General features: G+C 29.0%; 3 protein-coding genes across 5 annotated transcripts; 1 reads left to right on the top strand and 2 right to left on the bottom strand.

Annotated features, from left to right (window-relative positions):
* Positions 1–208: 208 nt before the first annotated feature.
* Positions 209–3800, top strand: LOC103571467 (suppressor of cytokine signaling 6). 3 transcript variants are annotated; one of them, XM_053742804.1, is made up of 4 exons: positions 209–288; positions 905–1064; positions 1128–1627; positions 1980–3800. In XM_053742804.1, exons 2-4 carry the CDS (start codon positions 981–983, stop codon positions 2341–2343), a joined length of 948 nt encoding a protein of 315 aa, XP_053598779.1. In that variant the 5' UTR covers positions 209–288; positions 905–980; the 3' UTR covers positions 2344–3800. The 3 variants fall into 3 exon arrangements, with proteins under 3 accessions (XP_053598779.1, XP_053598778.1, XP_053598777.1); XM_053742803.1 differs by lacking the exon at positions 209–288 and adding an exon at positions 369–650; XM_053742802.1 differs by lacking the exon at positions 209–288 and adding an exon at positions 370–587.
* A 618-nt stretch (positions 3801–4418) lies between these two features.
* On the bottom strand, positions 4419–17263 carry LOC103571468 (ubiquinone biosynthesis protein COQ9, mitochondrial). Its single transcript, XM_008549635.1, has 5 exons — positions 16741–17263; positions 14039–14227; positions 13610–13953; positions 4813–5040; positions 4419–4647 (listed from the first exon to the last, which is right to left on the bottom strand). The coding sequence occupies exons 1-5, from the start codon at positions 16787–16789 to the stop codon at positions 4612–4614; spliced, it is 846 nt and encodes a 281-aa protein (XP_008547857.1). The 5' UTR covers positions 16790–17263; the 3' UTR covers positions 4419–4611.
* On the bottom strand, positions 14561–16730 carry LOC128668972 (glomulin). Its single transcript, XM_053742801.1, has one exon. It carries the CDS (start codon positions 16420–16422, stop codon positions 14611–14613), a length of 1812 nt encoding a protein of 603 aa, XP_053598776.1. The 5' UTR covers positions 16423–16730; the 3' UTR covers positions 14561–14610.
* Positions 17264–19205: the final 1942 nt, after the last annotated feature.

Below are 19205 nucleotides of genomic sequence, written 5' to 3'. Positions count from 1 at the left end.
ATACTATATTTAGAATTATAAAAATCATATCATTAGAGTTTACATCGGTTGTAATTGTTTATTACTATTATAAATAATAATATTAAAAAAGTTCTCTAAGAAATTTATTATCTAACTAATTTTCAGTATGAATATGCCATCTATTAATAAACTTGCAGACTATTTTGTAAAATCTGCTTTATCTAAATATAGTACTTGTATTTGATATTTATACTTTTCCTAAACACTACGCCAATGGCACCAATTATTACTCATGACTCTATGTGTGAACTCCTTTATGAATTTTTGGTAATATCCCTCCTTTCCCCTTTAATATCACTGCCGCCAACCTTGTAAATTTCAGACTAGGCAGCCATTTTGTTGGCAAAGTGTCCCCATCCCATTAAATTATTTCTGTTCAAAAATATAGTAGTCCCCGCGAAAAAGTCGTTCTAAAATGGGTAGTGGATGTATAGGAAATTCGTGCTAACTAACGGTAGTGGGAGGACGACTTTTTCGCCGGGACTACTATATATACTTATAATACTGAAAAAAATATATTTAAAAACAACCCTGACGTGTACTTTAAATGTAGCTGGAAATGTTAAGTAAATATCTAAACTATGTACACTGAGAAAAAAAAATACTATTGTCCAAACAAGAATTTCTCGGTTCGAGAAATGCGTTAAAAATATTTATTTTATCATTAATAATTATTAATATCTTGAGAAAAAAGCATCAATATTTATTTTTTGTTATTATATTATGGATAAACAAATGAATAACTTTATTTGAATTGAGTGCAAATTATTTCCATTGATTCAACGAATTCTTGAGACAAAATTATATTTTCTCGAAAATTTTCAAGAATAAAAGTAATTTTTTTTCTCAGTGTAAATTCAATACAGAACACTTTTAATTTCAGTGAAAAACGGATTCTGGAATCTCAGAAAATTAAAGAAAAAATAAAGTAAAATTCATTTGAAAAAATAGATTGTTTGATGGATGAAAAAAAATCCATTGGTTTGCTCAAAAGTATTAAAAAGAATTTATCCTTAAGAAATTTGTACAAGTTTAAAAAAAAGGTATGGCACTTGGTTTTGTATTCTTTAAGTATTGATGATTGTTTATACGCATTGTTTTAATAGAGAATAGTTAAAGATCCTCATGAATTGGATGTCGGAACAAGCAGTATTGACTTGAACGAAATAAGTTCTTTAAATCACGAAAGATTCGTTGGAGTCAAAGACGATTGTCTCGGTCTCGCTGATTCTGTAGATTTAAATTGTTCTGAACACAATCAGCGATCTGAGCATGATATTGATTATGAAAATCAACGTTATATTGCTCATTGCAATATAGAAATTATGTGTAATTCAAAAGAATCATCAAATGTAAATACTAATGACATAAACGTTGATATAAATAAAAATAAGAATTATATCGAGAGAGATAATTTAAACAATGATTTCGACGTTAAATGCATTAATATTGATGGAGAATCGAGTCAATCAACTTTGTCACAAGAATTGCTGAAGTTAAGCAAGTATGGATGGTATTGGGGGCCTATGTCAGGTGAGCAGGCGGATGCTCAATTACTTTCTGAACCAGATGGTGCCTTTTTAATTCGAGATTCGTCTGATGATAGGTAATAAACTTTGTATTATTAGATAATGAGACCATTAATTGTTTTATCTTAAAAAAAATGAATAGAAGTATTAGAATAATTAATAGTATACACACCTCGGGAAGTAAATAAGAAAGCCTATTACATATGATCTGAGACATTTCTTACTTTACTTTCCTAGATGTATATACTATTAATTTATTTGATATTTCTTTAGAATTATCAGTGTGAAAATAAAAATTACTTTTTTCTGTTAGTATTATAAAATGAAATTTTTGTTTTTGATATAATATTGACATTAAAAATTTATACTAATTAAATTACTAAGTTATCATTAATTAATGATTCTTTTAAATCAAATAATTTTTTTCAGGCATTTATTAACGTTGAGTTTTAAATCTGCCGGTAAATTGTTGCATGCACGAGTTGAGCATAGTGGTGGTATGTTTTCGCTTTGTAACCAAGGAGAAAGTGGTAGATTCTCATCAATACCAGCTCTTATAGATCATTCAATGAATTTTAGTAAATATTCGGTGTTCTGTTATTCACGACCGAGGCATCCAGGTCATCCAGCATTTCCTGTACGACTCACCAAACCTGTCAGTCGTTTCACGCAAGTCAGAAGCTTACAATATTTATGTCGTTTTGTGATACGGCAAAAGACTCGACGGGACAATATTCATAAACTCCCTCTACCAGAAACTATTAAAAAATATGTTGAAGAAGATTATTATTAACAAAGTTTTTTAAGTTTAGTAATTAATGATTTAATAAAAGTTAATAAATAACGGTAAATATAAAATAAAAATGGAAACTTACTTTTTTTTTTGTTAACAGTAATATTAATAATGATAATGTTAATGATAATGATAATAATAGTAATAACTATGATAATAATAGTATACATATGTTAGGGTGTCCGTTATTTCCCAAGTTAGATTTTTTTACTTGGCCATGATATAAATCATTCATTTGTGATCCAAAAATAATAAAAAAAGAATTAAAGCCTTTATTCCAATGCCATTTAATTTTGCCTAGATAATGGTAATTTCCCATTTTAGTATGAAAAAAATTTTATTACTCGCTTAAGGTAGTTTACTCGCGACATTCGTAGCCAAAAGTATAGCGTCATCGTAACTACAAAAAGTTAGATATAATCAATACCAGAATATTTTATTTTTGTAAGAGCCCTAGCGGATTTGAATCACGGTGGAAACACCGAGGAAGTATAAAAACCGTGGATCCACGGTGGTTACCCAGTGGGGTTGTGCCATTTTATCACCGCATATACACGGTGTATCTACCGTGATTACACAGTACATCCACCGTGGTATCACCACATAACCACCGAGATTAAACGGTACACACACTGATTTATATATAATAATATAAATTTTTATGGTTCAATTTCATGTAAATGTATAAAATTACATTATTTTGTATATAATCTTACTATTTATTTAATCAGTCAAAAAACTTAGATATAATTTTTTAATTTTTATATAATTTTAAAAATTTGTATACAATTTTATATGATCATATAAAATTTTTAATAATTGGATTCTAGCAAATTCTACATAATAGCAATTTCTGAGTGAGTATCATGCTGTGCAGGTGTGTGAATCATGAAGTTTTGTGAAATAATTAAGATACGCTCATATAACGTAACATAATTCGAAAAAACTGATTTTATAATGATTCATAAATCTTATAAAGTCGATGAAATTTTTTTATTTACCGCATTTATAAATGTTATAAAGTGTAATAACTTTTTTAAAATTTCTGGAAACAGGCTAACAAGATCATTAGTGGGACAGTTAAGGGAATTTCAAAGTTTCAATAATGAATTTAGTTATAAAAAACTGAAATATCAACTTACAATATTTTTTTTAAGTTTGAAAAATTTCATCTTCTTATTTATATAATTGGTCAAAGCAAGTATTCATTGTCCCGTTATTAGTGGGTATATCAATATTGGTCTCGTTACCATGTAAACAATAATATAATTAAATATAACACAAATAAGAAAACAATCTCGACGTGAGATTGTGAAATCAAATCAGTCACAGAGATTGAAATCGCTTTTAATTATTAATTATGTCTTCAACAATATTTTGTAGGTGAAAATTTACTATTTAATAGAATAAATTGAGTTTTAGGCTAATTGTGGCCGGGCGTACGAACTGGACCTTGATCAATGTAAGTCCCTTCTATTCAACATTTTCTACAAAACTTGTACCTACGCCCATCACGAACTCCAATCGTAACACCATTTTTTTCTCCCACGATATCGCTTGGACGATAATCGACGCGTTTTATTGAATCCTATAGCTGTCTTTCTTTCGAAATCATTTAGTTCAGTCGTCGCAAAGATAATTGCAAAAAACAGTTTTTTTACTATCTCTTCCTCATGCGATATCTTTCGAACGAATCATCCAATTAAGACAGTTTATACGGCGATCAACGCGTTTTACTGGGTTTCACAGCTAATTAGATTTTGGAACCGATCGATTGAGTCGTTTCTTAGGAATTTTGAAAAATTAAAAAAAAAAATGGTATATTTTTTGTTTTTCTTATATATTGTAGTCTATTTGATTGATTCATAGAAAATTCACAGGAAAGTCTATGGCTGACAAGCCTTTTTAATTGCTGCCGAAACCATTCAAATTGGTTGCCTAGTTATTACACATACATACACAGGAACATAATTCTGAAAATAGATCAGGCTGGAAAGAATAACTTCCCGAGTTTTTGTAAAATCTTCGATTTTTTAGTGGGAAGTCAAAAAGGTAGAAAAAAGTTAAAAATTAAGTATGCATTAAATAGTTTTTCTTGACGATTCAGGTACGCTGATAATTACTACAACACATGAGCACAGTTAGAAAACAATAATACACTAGATTCTTCAGGAAAACAAAGTTTCTTGGTACGATTTCATCAATTAAAAATTTTAATAACTACAAGTATCACAATTGACAGTAGATTATATTTATTCATTGACCTTCTTACCTATTCCAATTTAAACCAAGTATATTTCGTGCCTAAAAATAATAAGGAAATTTTTATTTATTTACAGTTGAAATATTAATTGCCAGTTGCAAATTACCAATTAAAGATTGAGTAATTTATAAAATAATATAGAGATCTATAATTCCTACTAAAATTATAAATTAGTGTAAATAACAAAACATAGGAAGAAATAATACCGTCACAAAAACTGCAGTTGTCGCCTCGGTAGCACGATTGATAACTCGATCGGGTGGTGGCAAGTCAGAAGCTACATTGAGTAAGCTGTAAATTTGATGAGCATCTTTTATTCTTCGTTCTAAAAACTCCCAAGTTTCTTTATTATCATTACTATCATCTTGGATTAAATAAAGCTCTGTCGTTTTATAAATTCCAGCGAGAACGATTCTTCTTGTATACCAATTAAACTAAGCAGATAAAAATACAATGATTACAAAGTCGAAAAAATAACCAGATATGATCATGTATGACTACATTAACCAAATTATACATAATTAAGAATATAAGAAACACAATATTGTTTATTATAAATCGAAGCTGTAAATGCTTCAGTTAAACCCTACTTGCAAAAATTATGGGAACAAATAAATTCTAGAAATTTTAAATTTATTTCAAAGTCGCTTCATTTCCACAAACTCACTGTAAGAGACATTTTTTAAAATTATTTCAAAGTTTAATACACACACACACACACACACACACACACACACACACACACACACACACACACACACACACACACACACACACACACACACACACACACACACACACGCGCGCGCGCGCGCGCAAACCTCTATATCTAGTCGTCATAAAACTAAAGATTGGCGATAAACATTGATGTTTCGACTATCGATGTTTTTTTCGGGAAACATCGATGTCCGATGTAATAGAATGAACCATCGACATCAAAATAATTTCTACTAGAAATTTAAATAGCGCGCTACGCGCGAGCCTTAATGTCAACCAATAAGGAATTGTGTCCTATTTTTTTACAAGTTTTGACTATTGACTAACTTCAAGTTTCGTTGCATTTTTATTTGAAAGATTTTAAAAGCTTTCGATGATTGAAAACCTATAAATTAATATTTATAAATTATTTCAAATATTTTTATGAACATAAATATTTCAAATGACTGGAAATGATATAATCATTTTACATGTACCTGTAGGGTGATTCAAAAAATACCAAATTTTTTGTTTCTTCGCTCAAACAGGTTCAAAAGTTTCATTTAGATATAAAAAGACGCCTGTGAAAATTAGACCTCTTAATATTAGCTTTAAGAGGTTCCACATTGCACTTTTCTATTTTTTTTTGCATGTTCTGATTTTTATAACTAGCTAACGATGCATTATAGAAAAAATCAACAGGCATGATTTTGTAGGAAATTGAATGCTCTACAAAAAAAGTCTCTTATCATTTTTTGATAAATCCATTTATTCAGAAGTTATTCGAGGTTGAAGTTGAATTTATATTAAATTTTGAGATCTTTTTACTTTTCCGGCGAAACTATCAGACTTATCACAAAATATCATAGGACCTTTTTTGTAGACATTTTTATTTCCTATGAATTATTACTCATAAAGTTTATTCGAATTCCGCATTGTTTTCTAGTTATTTTCATTTTAATCTCAAGTTCTTAAAATCGATCAGAAGATTCTTTTTTTTATGAGCTCGAGATTAAAATGAAAATAACTAGAAAACAATGCGGAATTCGAAAAAACTTTATGAGTAATAATTCGTAGGAAATAAAAATGTCTACTAAAAAGGTCCTATGATATTTTGTGATAAGTCTGATAGTTTTGCCGGAAAAGTAAAAAGATCTCAAAATTTAATATAAATTCAACTTCAACCTCGAATAACTTCTGAATAAATGGATTTATCAAAAAATGATAAGAGACTTTTTTTGTAGAGCATTCAATTTCCTACAAAATCATGCCTGTTGATTTTTTCTATAATGCATCGTTAGCTAGTTATAAAAATCAGAACATGCAAAAGAAAATTTTTCCATGTTATTCTTATGGGAAATAGAAAAGTGCAATGCGGAACCTCTTAAAGCTAATATTAAGAGGTCTAATTTTCACAGGCGTCTTTTTATATCTAAATGAAACTTTTGAACCCGTTTGAGCGAAGAAACAAAAAATTTGGTATTTTTTGAATCACCCTAATGTATCTGGTAACTACCTAGACAAAGCATATGACAATATTGGATTTAATAATACGTTTGTTCTCAATAATAAACTATTGATTGATGAATAAATTATTTAACTTTCCTAATAATTTATTTTTATGATTAGTAATTATTGATGATTAGATTATAATTAGTAATAATTGAAAATTATTTCTTTTTTATGTCACATTTAGTTGTAATTATAACTTTTTCGAATTTTCGCGCGCATTTTCAACATCGATGTCTACAATCGATGTTTCAATGTTTTTTTCAAAACATCGATGGTTCGATGGTGAAAAATTTCGGAAATCGATAGTCCGATGTCGATTTTTTTCGCTAACATCGCCCATCCCTACTCCACGTTTTATTATCATAGAGACGTATTTTGCTGTCTTTTCATACAGAAGTATTCTGTTATTATTTTAATTTTTCCTACAAGCAAAACTACCCGGATAGAATTATTGCTCATGAATGTACACTTATCCAAAAAATTAAAGGAACAAGAAAATTTTATAAATGTTTTAGTGATTTTTGCAAGGCTGTATTTTCGTGAAAATGATTGTATCGAAGAAATAAAAAAAAACCAAATTGAAGCTTGAAATCTCTAGTTTGAAGATCTTCCAGCAATATCTATGGAACTCGAAAAATTTTTTCCAGAAAAATGAATTCATGGCTCGTTTAGGAAATTTATTCCGCTACAATATGCTTTTCTTTGTTTCTTTGTACGATAATTTGCTGTTGAGATGTCAGCCTTCAAATGAAAAAGGATAGCTTTGACTTTTATAATCGATATCTCAGAAAATTCTCAATTTTTGGGTGATTTTCAACATGCTATAACTCAGTGAAAAATGGTCATAGAGTAAAAAAAAAGCAAATTGTAGCCTCAAGTTTCTAGTTTTCAGATCTGGATTTCAAATTTTTATCATGCACGGTTCCGGAGTAATCCTAAGAAAACCGACGAAAAAAAAATTTTACAAATTTTTGCTCATCTTCCAACAAGTCTATGGGCATCGATAAATTTTTTTTGATAATTTGACCTTATAAATCTTTTAGGAAATTTTATGCCCTTTGATTTGCCGGCCGCAAAAAGTTTCTACGACGCCAAGTTATCATTGATCAAAACAAAAAAGTCTATTCTGGAGTGATAATCAATAACTCTGAACGTATTGGTCATACAGAGAATGGAAGTAGGATTTTAAAAACTGGAAAATATTCTCTATGAGGAATAATTAGTTGACAATTGATTTTATTAACTTCAAAATCATTTCGAAGATGATAAGGAAACAAAATATCGAAAAGAAAAATTTTTTTTTTTGAAATCAATTTTCTTGAAAAAAAAATAGTATATTACATACCTAGGCCAATAAAATAAGAAAAGTCTCAGATCACATGTAATTGTTGGCCGTGGCGAAGCCGAGACTGACAAACATATGGTCTGAGGTTTTCCTTATTTTACTGGCCTCGGTATGTAATATACTATTTTGAAAAAAATTTGTTTTTATCAATTTTTTCAATAATTACTGTTTTGGATTGAAGAAATAAAGCTTGTCGTTAAAAAAAAAACTTTTTGACAATAAAGAAATGATTAGAAACCAAAGAATCGCTCCTTATGCGATTTTTGGCAAAATCGATAAATTTAAAACATCGGAACACTAAGAAAGAAAAATCGCAGTGCTTTGAAATTCAAGCGCTTTCAATGTCACGTTCTTGAAATCGATCAAAACTGCTTTTTTAAGAGCTTGAAATAAAAATGAAAATAACTAGAAAACAATGCGGAATTCGAAAAAACTTTACTGATAATCATTTGTAGAGAATAAAATTTTCAACAAAGAAGACCCTACAACATTTTGTGATAAATCTGATAGTTTCGCTAGAAAAGTAAAAAGATCTCCAACTTTACTTCGAGCTCTAATAACTTTAGAACAGCTGGATTTATCAAAAAATGATAAGAGACCTTTTTGTAGAGCGTTCAATTTTCTTCAAAAATATGTATTAGTCTATTTAATTTTTTCATTTGTTAAGGTTGTTCGGACATTATTGCGACATTTAGATAAAAATCTAAATTTTTGGTATGTTATTAATTAATATCAAATACGTATAAATTAATTTTTTTAGGAACATCTGATGAATAGTTTTTAAGTTATTAATTATTGAAATATCGTAATTTAACAGAGTATAGGAAACGTAGAGGAAATGCCCTTGTTTCGAGTTATGTAGTTGTTCCTTATAAAGATAAAAAAACAAAAAACTTTTCTCTTTATTAATTAACTATCGTAGAATACGTTAAAAATAGTTAAAAAGTGTTCTGACGAATGATTTTTAAAATATTTTAATACGAGGCAAAGAAAATTCACAAAAAAATCCACTCGCCATGATGAAAAATAATCTATTCACGTGATTCAGATAAGTGCGGCAACGTCGCAAGAAATAAAACGCGCTAACTTTTAAAATTAAAAACATAAGCAATTATTTCTGCAGATGTATATCATATGTAATAAAAATTTTTTATTTTATTTTTAAATTTGTAATTGCGGTAATCTGAAAAAATTAAACAAATAATTTTTAACCTATTAATACAAAATATTACACATAATAGGCAAGAGTAAAATAATATTGAGTCAGTAAAAATAATTTCTATTACTCATTTTTAAATTTATTATAAATTTTTTAAATTAATATAAAAACAATAAATTAAAAACGAACGTTGATATGACAAGCTTTATAGCTTTTATACGTGCGAATCAACAATAACGTCATTTATTTTAAAGTAAGATTGATATTTAGATTATCAGAATCAACGATTCGTCGCCCATTTGGCAATTGTACGCCTGAATTTTTATACTCAGCGTGGAATCGTTTCAAGCTTTTATTTACATTTTTTCTCCATGCAACTATACTTTTCCTTGCGAATCGTCCATTGTGACTGAATTGATTTGCATTACGCATTTTTATTCGATAAATCAATAATTAAATAAAATACTTTTTACTCTTCAAAATAAATAAAATTCAACTGAACACTCCAGCTAGATCTAACGTGAACAACTGTTCAAAGCAACGTTGTCAGATCTACATTATGAAAAAAAAATACTTGAGTCAAAAGTATTTTATTTTTTATTAATATTAATTAAATTAATAAATTAATCCCTTCGAAAATAATGATAAGTAGATAAGTACAGTCTAAATTCAAATAATGAATTTATATAATTACATTTTCAATTTTTGGAGAAAAAAAATTTAGATTTTATTTTGATTTACGGGGTATTGTCCGAACAACCTTAACGAGTTAAAAATACTCAAAGTTAAAAAAAAAACTTTTCCCGTGTTATTTAAATGGAAAAATCAGATTTTCAATGAGCTAGGTCTGTAATCGACAAAAAATTTTTTTTCTTGCGCGAATTTTTTTTTTTGTTGAACTATGATTTTTTCAACATGTACTTAAAAAAAAATTGTTGCTCTGAAATGAAGTATCCTAATGTAGATATATATATATATATATATATATATTATGTATATATTTTATATATATTATATATATATATATACATATATATATATATATATATATATTAGGGTGCTTCGTTTCCGACGAAAGTATTTTTTTCGTTACTCATCAAGCAAAATATTGTTTTTTATGCTAAAACAAAAATTCCTGCTAAGTTTGAGCTCTTAATTCCAATCCTAAGTACTTTCCATTTGATTTCAAAGATTTCCCATTTAAAATACACGTAAACTAAATTACTTTTTTTTTAACTTTCTAATACTCAGGTGCGTTTTATGATATCGACGCGATTTTGGTCGAAAATTGTAGGGTATTTGGTGTTCTTCAAAAGTGCCCATAGTAACTTAGCTGTAATTCCAGCTGTTTCACTGATGTCCGCTGAGAAAGTCATTTTTCGTAAAAAATTGACCTTTATTGACTTACAGAACGTAAACCAACGAATACACACCAAAAATGTAAATGGAAATTTTATAGAAATTTTATTCCTTTCAAAAAAAGTCCTATGAGTCAAGTCGCTCAAGTCCAAAGTTTCCAAGTTATAGGAATTTTAATAATATGAAAAATAAAATAGCAATTGTCATTTTGCACGACTCATGATGCGAAGCATCAGAGAGTGCTTTACGATCGAAAAATTTTTTTCGCCTCACTTCGGCAACTATTTGAATTATTATACTTTTGTTGATTTACGGAATTAAGATAAGTTGCACGCTATTTTGAAGATAATTGAATGGAGATTAATTCCATACTTTTCAAAAATTTATTTAGTTTAATAAAAACCGAAAAAACATCAAAATAGTTTAAAAAACTTTCCTGTCCGTCAAGTATGAAACCCGTAGACACGATAACTAGCGAAAAAATCCAGTAATTGAAGCAAATTTTTTTTTTACAAAATTCTTTGAAAGAATTGTAGATCCCCAATTGGAAATGGCTAGGTAATTCAGTGTCGTTTAATCACAATTAATAAAAGAATAAAAAAGATGTATAACCATACATATATATATCTATGTAAAATTGACATAGATGGTGATATATCTAGACATTATACGTACATTTATTCCACCAGGGGCGCTTGCACATTACCGCCCTAGTACAGCTGTTTTTTTTTTGTGTTATTGCTAATTGGTAAGTCTGAATTTTTTCAATTCAATTCTTTTCTTTTATTTGTTTTTATTCATAAATATATTTTTTTTTTTGTTATTAATCAAGATATTTTAAGAAAATTCTTTTATAATTATAAAAAATTACTAATATAATTAAAAAAAAAAAAAAAAACAACAAATTTTAAATATTTTAAATTTATTCGTGCTTCCCGCCATTTTTTTGTTATTATTTTATTATTTCATAATAAATGAGCATTATGAGTCGTGCACTTTTGGATTTCCCAAATTTTTTTTTTTTAATATTATATTTTTTAAATTATTAAAACTCCTATAACTCGGAAACTATGGACTTTAGCGACTTGACTCATAGGGCTTTCTTTGAAGAAAATAAAATTTCCTATAAGATTCCCCTTTACATTTTTAGTGTGCATTCATTGGTTTACGTTCTGCAAGCCAATAAAGGTCAATTTGATACCAAAAATCACTTCCACAGCGCTCATCAGTGAAACAGTTGGAATTACAGCTAAGTTACTATGGGCACTTTTGAAGAACACCAAATACCCTACAATTTTCGACCAAAACCGCGTCGATATCATAAAACGCACCTGAGTATTAGAAAGTTAAAAAAAAAGTAATTTAATTTACGTGTATTTTAAATGGGAAATCTTGGAAATCAAATGGAAAGTACTTAGGATTGGAATTAAAAGCTCAAACTGGGCAGGAATCTTTGTTTGAGCATAAAAAACTTTATTTTGCTTGATGAGTAACAAAAAAAAATACTTTCGTCAGAAACGAAGCACTCTCATGTATGTATATATATATATATATATATATATATATATATATATATATATATATATATATATATATATATATATATATATATTAGGGTGGCTCATTTGAAACGACTATTTTTTTTTTTTTGCTCCATTAACGAAATATTATTTAGTCTTCGTTCATCGCGCTATGAGCGCAGCGCTGCAATTTTTATTAAAAGATTAATTTTAAAAAAATAAATTTTCTAATCTTTTGAAATTTTAAGAGTTTTCCTACTATATTTTTTAGTATCGAATGAATCAATGATAATTATTTTTCCGATATTTTAAATATTTAAAAAATAATTTTTTTGGTTGGAAAACCTGAGAAACGCGGCGATGTGACGCTGACGTGAGTAAACTCGGACGTTGAATTTGTTCGGATTTTCTGCGCAGTGTTGCCAGTTACCATCAGTGGCTCATTTCTAGCTTATTTAATTAATCTCTTTCATTTATATTTTTATTTAATACAAAATTTTTATTTTAATAAAAAAATTCTAAAAATAATTACAATTGTTTACTCGTATAAGCTTGTGTGATTTGAACTTAAAAAAATTATAATTATGATACTTGGCAACACCGCAATATTAAATACATTGCGGCGGAACGCCGCGGAAAGATGAACGAAGGGTGGCGAGATCGCGCGATGGACGGAGGGATAAATAACTAATACTAAAAGGCTTGTTATTTAAAAATTAGAAATAGATAATAGTAAGACAATAATTTAAAATAAATCTGAATTAGAAAATATTTAATCAAAGTTAATAATAATTCGCGCTGAGCCGTTGAAACGATTAAATTTATAACAGTGAACTTTATTTTTATATTTTATTTTCATAAAACTTATGTTTTTCCTACCCTATATTACTGTTAACGTATTAAATAATTTTTAATCATTTTTCAATACTTATGAAATAATTTATATTGACAATTTAATTTTTCAAAATAACTCAATTCTTCAACAACGAACACCTACTTTTAATGTCTTTCAACTTCTCGGATAAGTAGTACTTTAGAGGTAAATAAATACGACATAGAACCTCATGTTATCAAGTTCGTGTATTAACGTTGCGGTAGTAGGTTCGATTTGTAATCGGTAGGGCCCAGGTTCGAGACCAGCAGATGGCACTTGTTTTATCAACTCAAAAATTAATAATCTACTGGACTTGAATACTAAGTTCATCTGCATTCACAGATGATTCAATCTCAGCGACTAAATTATTTAAGTCATGACTTAATTGATCTTTTTTTTTTCTTTGGAAATAATTTTTAAATGCTCGTAGATCTCGGTAGATACTCATAGACCTACTACATTAGACCATAGAGCTAAAAGTTTCAATCCTAATTTTTACTGAGTAGATTAATCAAATTATAAATAAAAAAAAACTTACATCAACGGATCTGTCGCCAGCATAATAACATATATCATCAATCAAAGTGAGGATATTAGCCAATGCAATCGGAACATTAGGTGGAAGTGTCATTAGAGTAATTGCTTGCGGCCAGGTCGATTTATATGGCACCAGCATTCTCAATCGTTTTTCCAAAGCATTTTTTATGTAAACTTCTGGAGATTTTTTTTTTTTAGTGAGATTCTCTTCAATCGTCAATGCCTCAATTTTTAAAATTTTATTCAACTCTGCATTACAACTTGCATAAAAGTATTGAACTAATTCTATTCCACCTTTCGGAAACAATCCATGGATTATTCCAGGATATCCAATCGCTTCCGCACCTACAACAAACAATTCTTTCAATGTTATAGTTTTTGTTGTATTCATGAAAAACCTACTTGATTCTATTCAACTAAATAGATTCACCAGCACTAATAGTTTGTCGACTCCATCCGAATTCGTTGACAAATGGCAGCGATGCTGATAAGATTTTGATTTTTATATTTTCTTCATATTCTTGCTCGCTTTTAAATTTGAATCCATCTTTTTTCTGTCCTTCAACCAAGGATGACTGAGACACAAGCAATAACTTGGAAGTCCATAAACTTCGGATACCTATAAATATTTATTATTTCAAATTAGATAGAATCATGACTGCATATGATTTTTTATATCGGCTTCAACTCAGAAGAAATTAATATCTATAAAATTTAGAATTCATTGTTTTTTCAAGCGTCCAATAAGATTAATTTCATAAATAAAAATTTCTATAACAATGAAATTTCTCTTTTTGCTCAACCTTTTTTGCCGAAAAAAATTTGAAACAATTTTCTTTCGATCACTTTTAAACTATGAATTATATGAGAGATGCTTAATTTTTCAGGGGACAAGTAATAAAAATGTTTAGATGATCTTAAATTAACTAAGTATTTCATAAAATGAAAATTTATTGATAAACAATAAAAAGCACAATTACAGACATATATAAAAATACTTTATTAACAATTAGGTAATTTATAAAAATGATGAGTTTCTATACATTCGTTAGTTCGAGTCAAAATACATTCCATAATGTCGAGAGCATTCAAAGCAGAGTAACAAAATTTTATTGTTTCTTCTATTGGCATCTTCGGTAAATTTTCACCTCCAACTGTTACACTAATGTCATCTACTATTTCATTTTTTCGATGCTGATTTATTTTTTTTTCTTCGAGTTCATTAATTTTGACTTTCCAATGAGCACGTGAAAGTTCAATACCTTCTCTTAATGGCTCTAAAAAGTTATCTTTTATAGTTTTTATAATTGTCCAAATACCCGTAATGTTGCTTTTATCTCTCAAAATTAAAAATCTTAATAAATTTAGTGCAGCTATTAATTCGTCAGAAATTTCAACCAAATCTGATGTACTTCCATTTGGAAGTTTACAAATGCGATGTAATATTACTGCTAATTTATCGCCAATAAAGTACTCACACGGTGATCTACTATCTAATGATTTGATTATTGATTCTTTTAAAATACTTATTATTAAGGCAAGTAAACCTGAATGATTGCTCGTCTCATATAAATGAATTATTAATGAATATCGTGCTCTTATTGTAAAACGTTCAATATAATTACAAAAAATATCCAGAGCCATTTTCCGTTCTGGCATAGAGTCACAGTAAACCATTACTTGCGTTAAACTTGAAAATAAATTACGATGCACCGCCGATTCTACATATTTTTGCGAAACTGATTCAATATCAAGTCTTTCTAAAATTTTAGCAATTAACCGCAAACCTTTTGATAGTAAATTATATTCTGGTTGCTTTATTAAATAATTAGCAAGATAGAATAGCGTATTCATTAAATAATGTGGATGATAAACTTGTGGAATCAAATGACTCAGTGTCTCAGAAGTCGTGAGAATAAAATAGAAATTTGCATAAGCTAAATCACTAATTTCAACATCGAATAATTGGATCTCGAGACTTGGAATATTATCAATATCGATTCTCCGCTCTTCTATGGATTTAGTTATCCGTTTGAAACTGCGCTCTTCGATAATTTTTAAAAATTTCATTAAGTTACCGGTTAAAAGACTCATTTGAATAATCGATGACTCATAAATACGCAATTCATTATTTCCACTGATATTCAAATTTGAAAAAGGTTTACCAAAGAGTGTTAGATGTAAATTAAGTAGATACATTGATATTTTAGTGTTATGGTTTGAATTTAAATTGATGCATTTGTTGATAACATATTCTAAAAAAGATGAAATTGATTGATATGTTGTGGTTAGTCGTTTACTCGCTGGATCTTGGTATTTGAGTTTTGTGCTGAGCTTATCGGATCTTCCGTGCTCATCGACAATAATTTCACTTGGTTTTTTGTTACTTGGTAATGGTAAATTTTCACTGTAAGATCTTATAGTACTTACGACCCACTCAATAACTTTATCTAGATCAGCTTTTGTCAAAGACTTTGCTAAAGGATTTAACAGAGCATGGAATCTAAAATCATTCTCAAAATCTTCAACTTGTTCTAAAAACAATAGAACCGTTTCATTGGGATTACATTTAACAGCAACAGTTTCTAATATTTTTTCACATATATTAAAAACATTGAGATTATTCAAATAATTATCTTCATTAAGAAATTCTACCACTGTAGGAACTAACTCCCAAGATCTTTGATCCAAAATTTCTCCATCGCTGATTTCAAGTAGGTATTCGAATGCTTCGTTGCATTTTTTTTCATTAAGAAGTGTCTTTATTTTTTTGACAAAATTGTCAGCAACAGATTTTTTATCACTCCCGTCCATGAGTTAATATTTTTCATAAATGCTAATAATTTTTATTCTTATAAAATTAGCATAACCTTCAATTAAATATATATATATATATATATATATATATATATATATATATATGTATATATATATACAATTTATGTATTGGTCTTCACGATACCAATAACAATGAACACGAGTAAATTGTCACGTTACGTTATACCTGATATTAAAACAGAAATTCTAAAATTACATAAACAAAAGCTCATAAATATGTATCATAGTTGCAATGAATTTAAATATAAATGTAGAAATGTAATTAAACAGTTAAACATAAATTATTGAGCTCACCATTAACTGATAAACCATTTTTTAAAACAAGAAAAGCAAATGCAGCCATGCTTGTTTATATGCGCATTGGACTCTACACGATTCACACACTCGTCGGAATAATAATAGTAGTTAACCCAGATGGGGTAGCTCATCAAAAGTTTCCTTGAATTTGACGTCAAAATTGTAGCTAAATAAAGATTTTCTCCTCATAGCAACACGTTACACCCTGACAGCAAGTTGACAGAAATATATGTAAACGCTTGACGTTGAGTAAACTGTAAAAAGTTGTGCAATACGTTGACCCCAATTTCCTTAATTTTCAGTAAATTTGAAAGTACTCCAAAGCTAATTTGACTGTAAACATATGTCAGCAACCAAAATCTGTTGTCAAAATTGGAAGGAAATCGCACTAAAAGTTGAAGAGCAAAGTTTGGGGTGATCTTTTGTTAATCCTTGCACTGTATATTGCACGTATATTGTAGTCAAAAAACTGAACAACAAAAGCTGACGTACATTTGCTGTAAATTCGAAAAGGATTGGCTCTGCAAACTTGAAATTCAGTTTATACCCGAAATTCCCTAATAGCCACTTTAGCTTGAAATTGACAGTAATTTGATGTTGAAATTACCTGAAATTTTCTGCCCAAATTTGTCGCTAATTTTACAGCAGAAGTTGGAAAGAAAAAATTGCGGTTAATTTTCGTTCGATTTTGAGGTAACTTTTTACGAAAAAAACAAAGTCGGTAAAATTCATTCTTACCATTTCAGAATGCAAGCAAATTTATACATAAAAATGTTCACAATTTACCGGTAAAAAAATACTTTATAATTTTTTAAGTCAAATTAACAATAAATTGACATAAAATTTGCCTGAAAATTGACGTCAACTTCTTTTAGTCAACTTTTAAAGTAAATTTGCATTCTAATTCGAGTAGTAAATTTACGTCAAATTGAATAGCAAGTTGCATACAAATTGTCGTAAAAAACGGAAAAGTCTGAAGTTGACGGACATTTGACGAAAAATTCAAGGAAACTTTTATAAAGTAAGTTTTGGCTAAAGCAAACTGTGCTGTATGATATCATACTAGTACTATATTCAAATAAGTTAGTAAGATTTTAAAACTATTAGGCATAATTAGAGATGCGGAATGTCCGTCATTTTGAGTTTTGGTCATAAGACAGTCCGCTGACGGTCTTATGACCGACGGAACTAAATGACGAGCCTGTTTAATGCGAAATGACCGTCTTAATTTTTTGGTCAGAGTCCGTTATTTCGGATCGTCAAAAATTTTTTTTGTCACAAATTTATTTGCCCTGATAGCCAAGTTGGCGAGAAACTGACGAGAAACTTGCAGCCGCAACTGGAACCAAGTTGATCGCCAACAGTTGGTACCTCCAATAGTTGATGGACATTTTCTGAGAAAGTTGGTGGCAAAAGTTGTAAATCTAAAAAGTTGACTATCACTTTCTGAGAAAGTTGGTGGCAAAAGTTGCTTGCAAAAGTTGGTGATCATAAGTTGACGGTAAGTTTACTTTCAATTTCCTCAGAAACTTGCATTCCAGTTGCGGCTCCATACTGCCGCCAACTTTCTGAGAAAGTTGGCGGTAACTTGTAGCCAAAAGTTGCAAAAGCTGAAGTAGTCGATAACTTGTCGTCAAGTTGGTCGGAAACTAATGAATGACCAACTTTTTCTCGATCAACTCGTGTTATCAGGGTGGTCAGTCACATCTAGCTAGATGATTTATGACCATCATCAAATAATTGGTCACAAATTTGGGCTTGCCTAAACTTTGACTTTCTCTTCGTATCTTTATTTCGTGGTATTTTTAAGAAAATGGTGGTTTCAAAATTTGAATTTGTACAAAAGTTAGGGAAGACGTTCATTAGACAGGTTCCAATTGAAAAAGTAACTGATAGGACATACCCCAATAACCCAGAATCCTATTACCTGAATTACCAATTACTAATAATCCCGATAACCCAAATTTCCAATCACCTAAAATCCCAATCACCAGTAATTTCAATTACCAATACTACTTATTACCCAAATTTTCAATAATTCAAAATTTCGATAGCTTAATTTTTCGTTAACCAGAAACATTTGATGACAAGCCATTTCGATTGGACAGGTTTCGTAAGCTCAAAGTCGATTTTTTGTTAAATAACAAAGAAATCCATTTTGAGCTATGTTATATAACAAAGAAATTGACTTTTCATCATAAAAACTTTAGTATTAAAACGAAATTTTTTTTCAAATCTATCACTTGAAGATCTTGAGCCAATGAATAAGTGGCACCTTTCAAATTTGTGGTAACTTAATCATTATCTTAGATATCCCTAGCTAAACTAATTTTTCGTCGGATGTCTGCTACTTTCAGGGTCTTCAATTCTTTCTTTTTAACTCTTGCTGTCAAATTTCAGGTAATTTAAACATCAAATTACTGTCAATTTCAATCTAAAGTGGCTATTATGGTATGTCAGTA

This window comes from Microplitis demolitor, chromosome 2 (assembly GCF_026212275.2).
Source record: "Microplitis demolitor isolate Queensland-Clemson2020A chromosome 2, iyMicDemo2.1a, whole genome shotgun sequence".
Lineage (NCBI taxonomy): Eukaryota > Metazoa > Arthropoda > Insecta > Hymenoptera > Braconidae > Microplitis > Microplitis demolitor.
The sequence above is the reverse complement of the archived record's forward strand: the minus strand, read 5'-3'. Positions and strand labels throughout refer to the sequence as shown.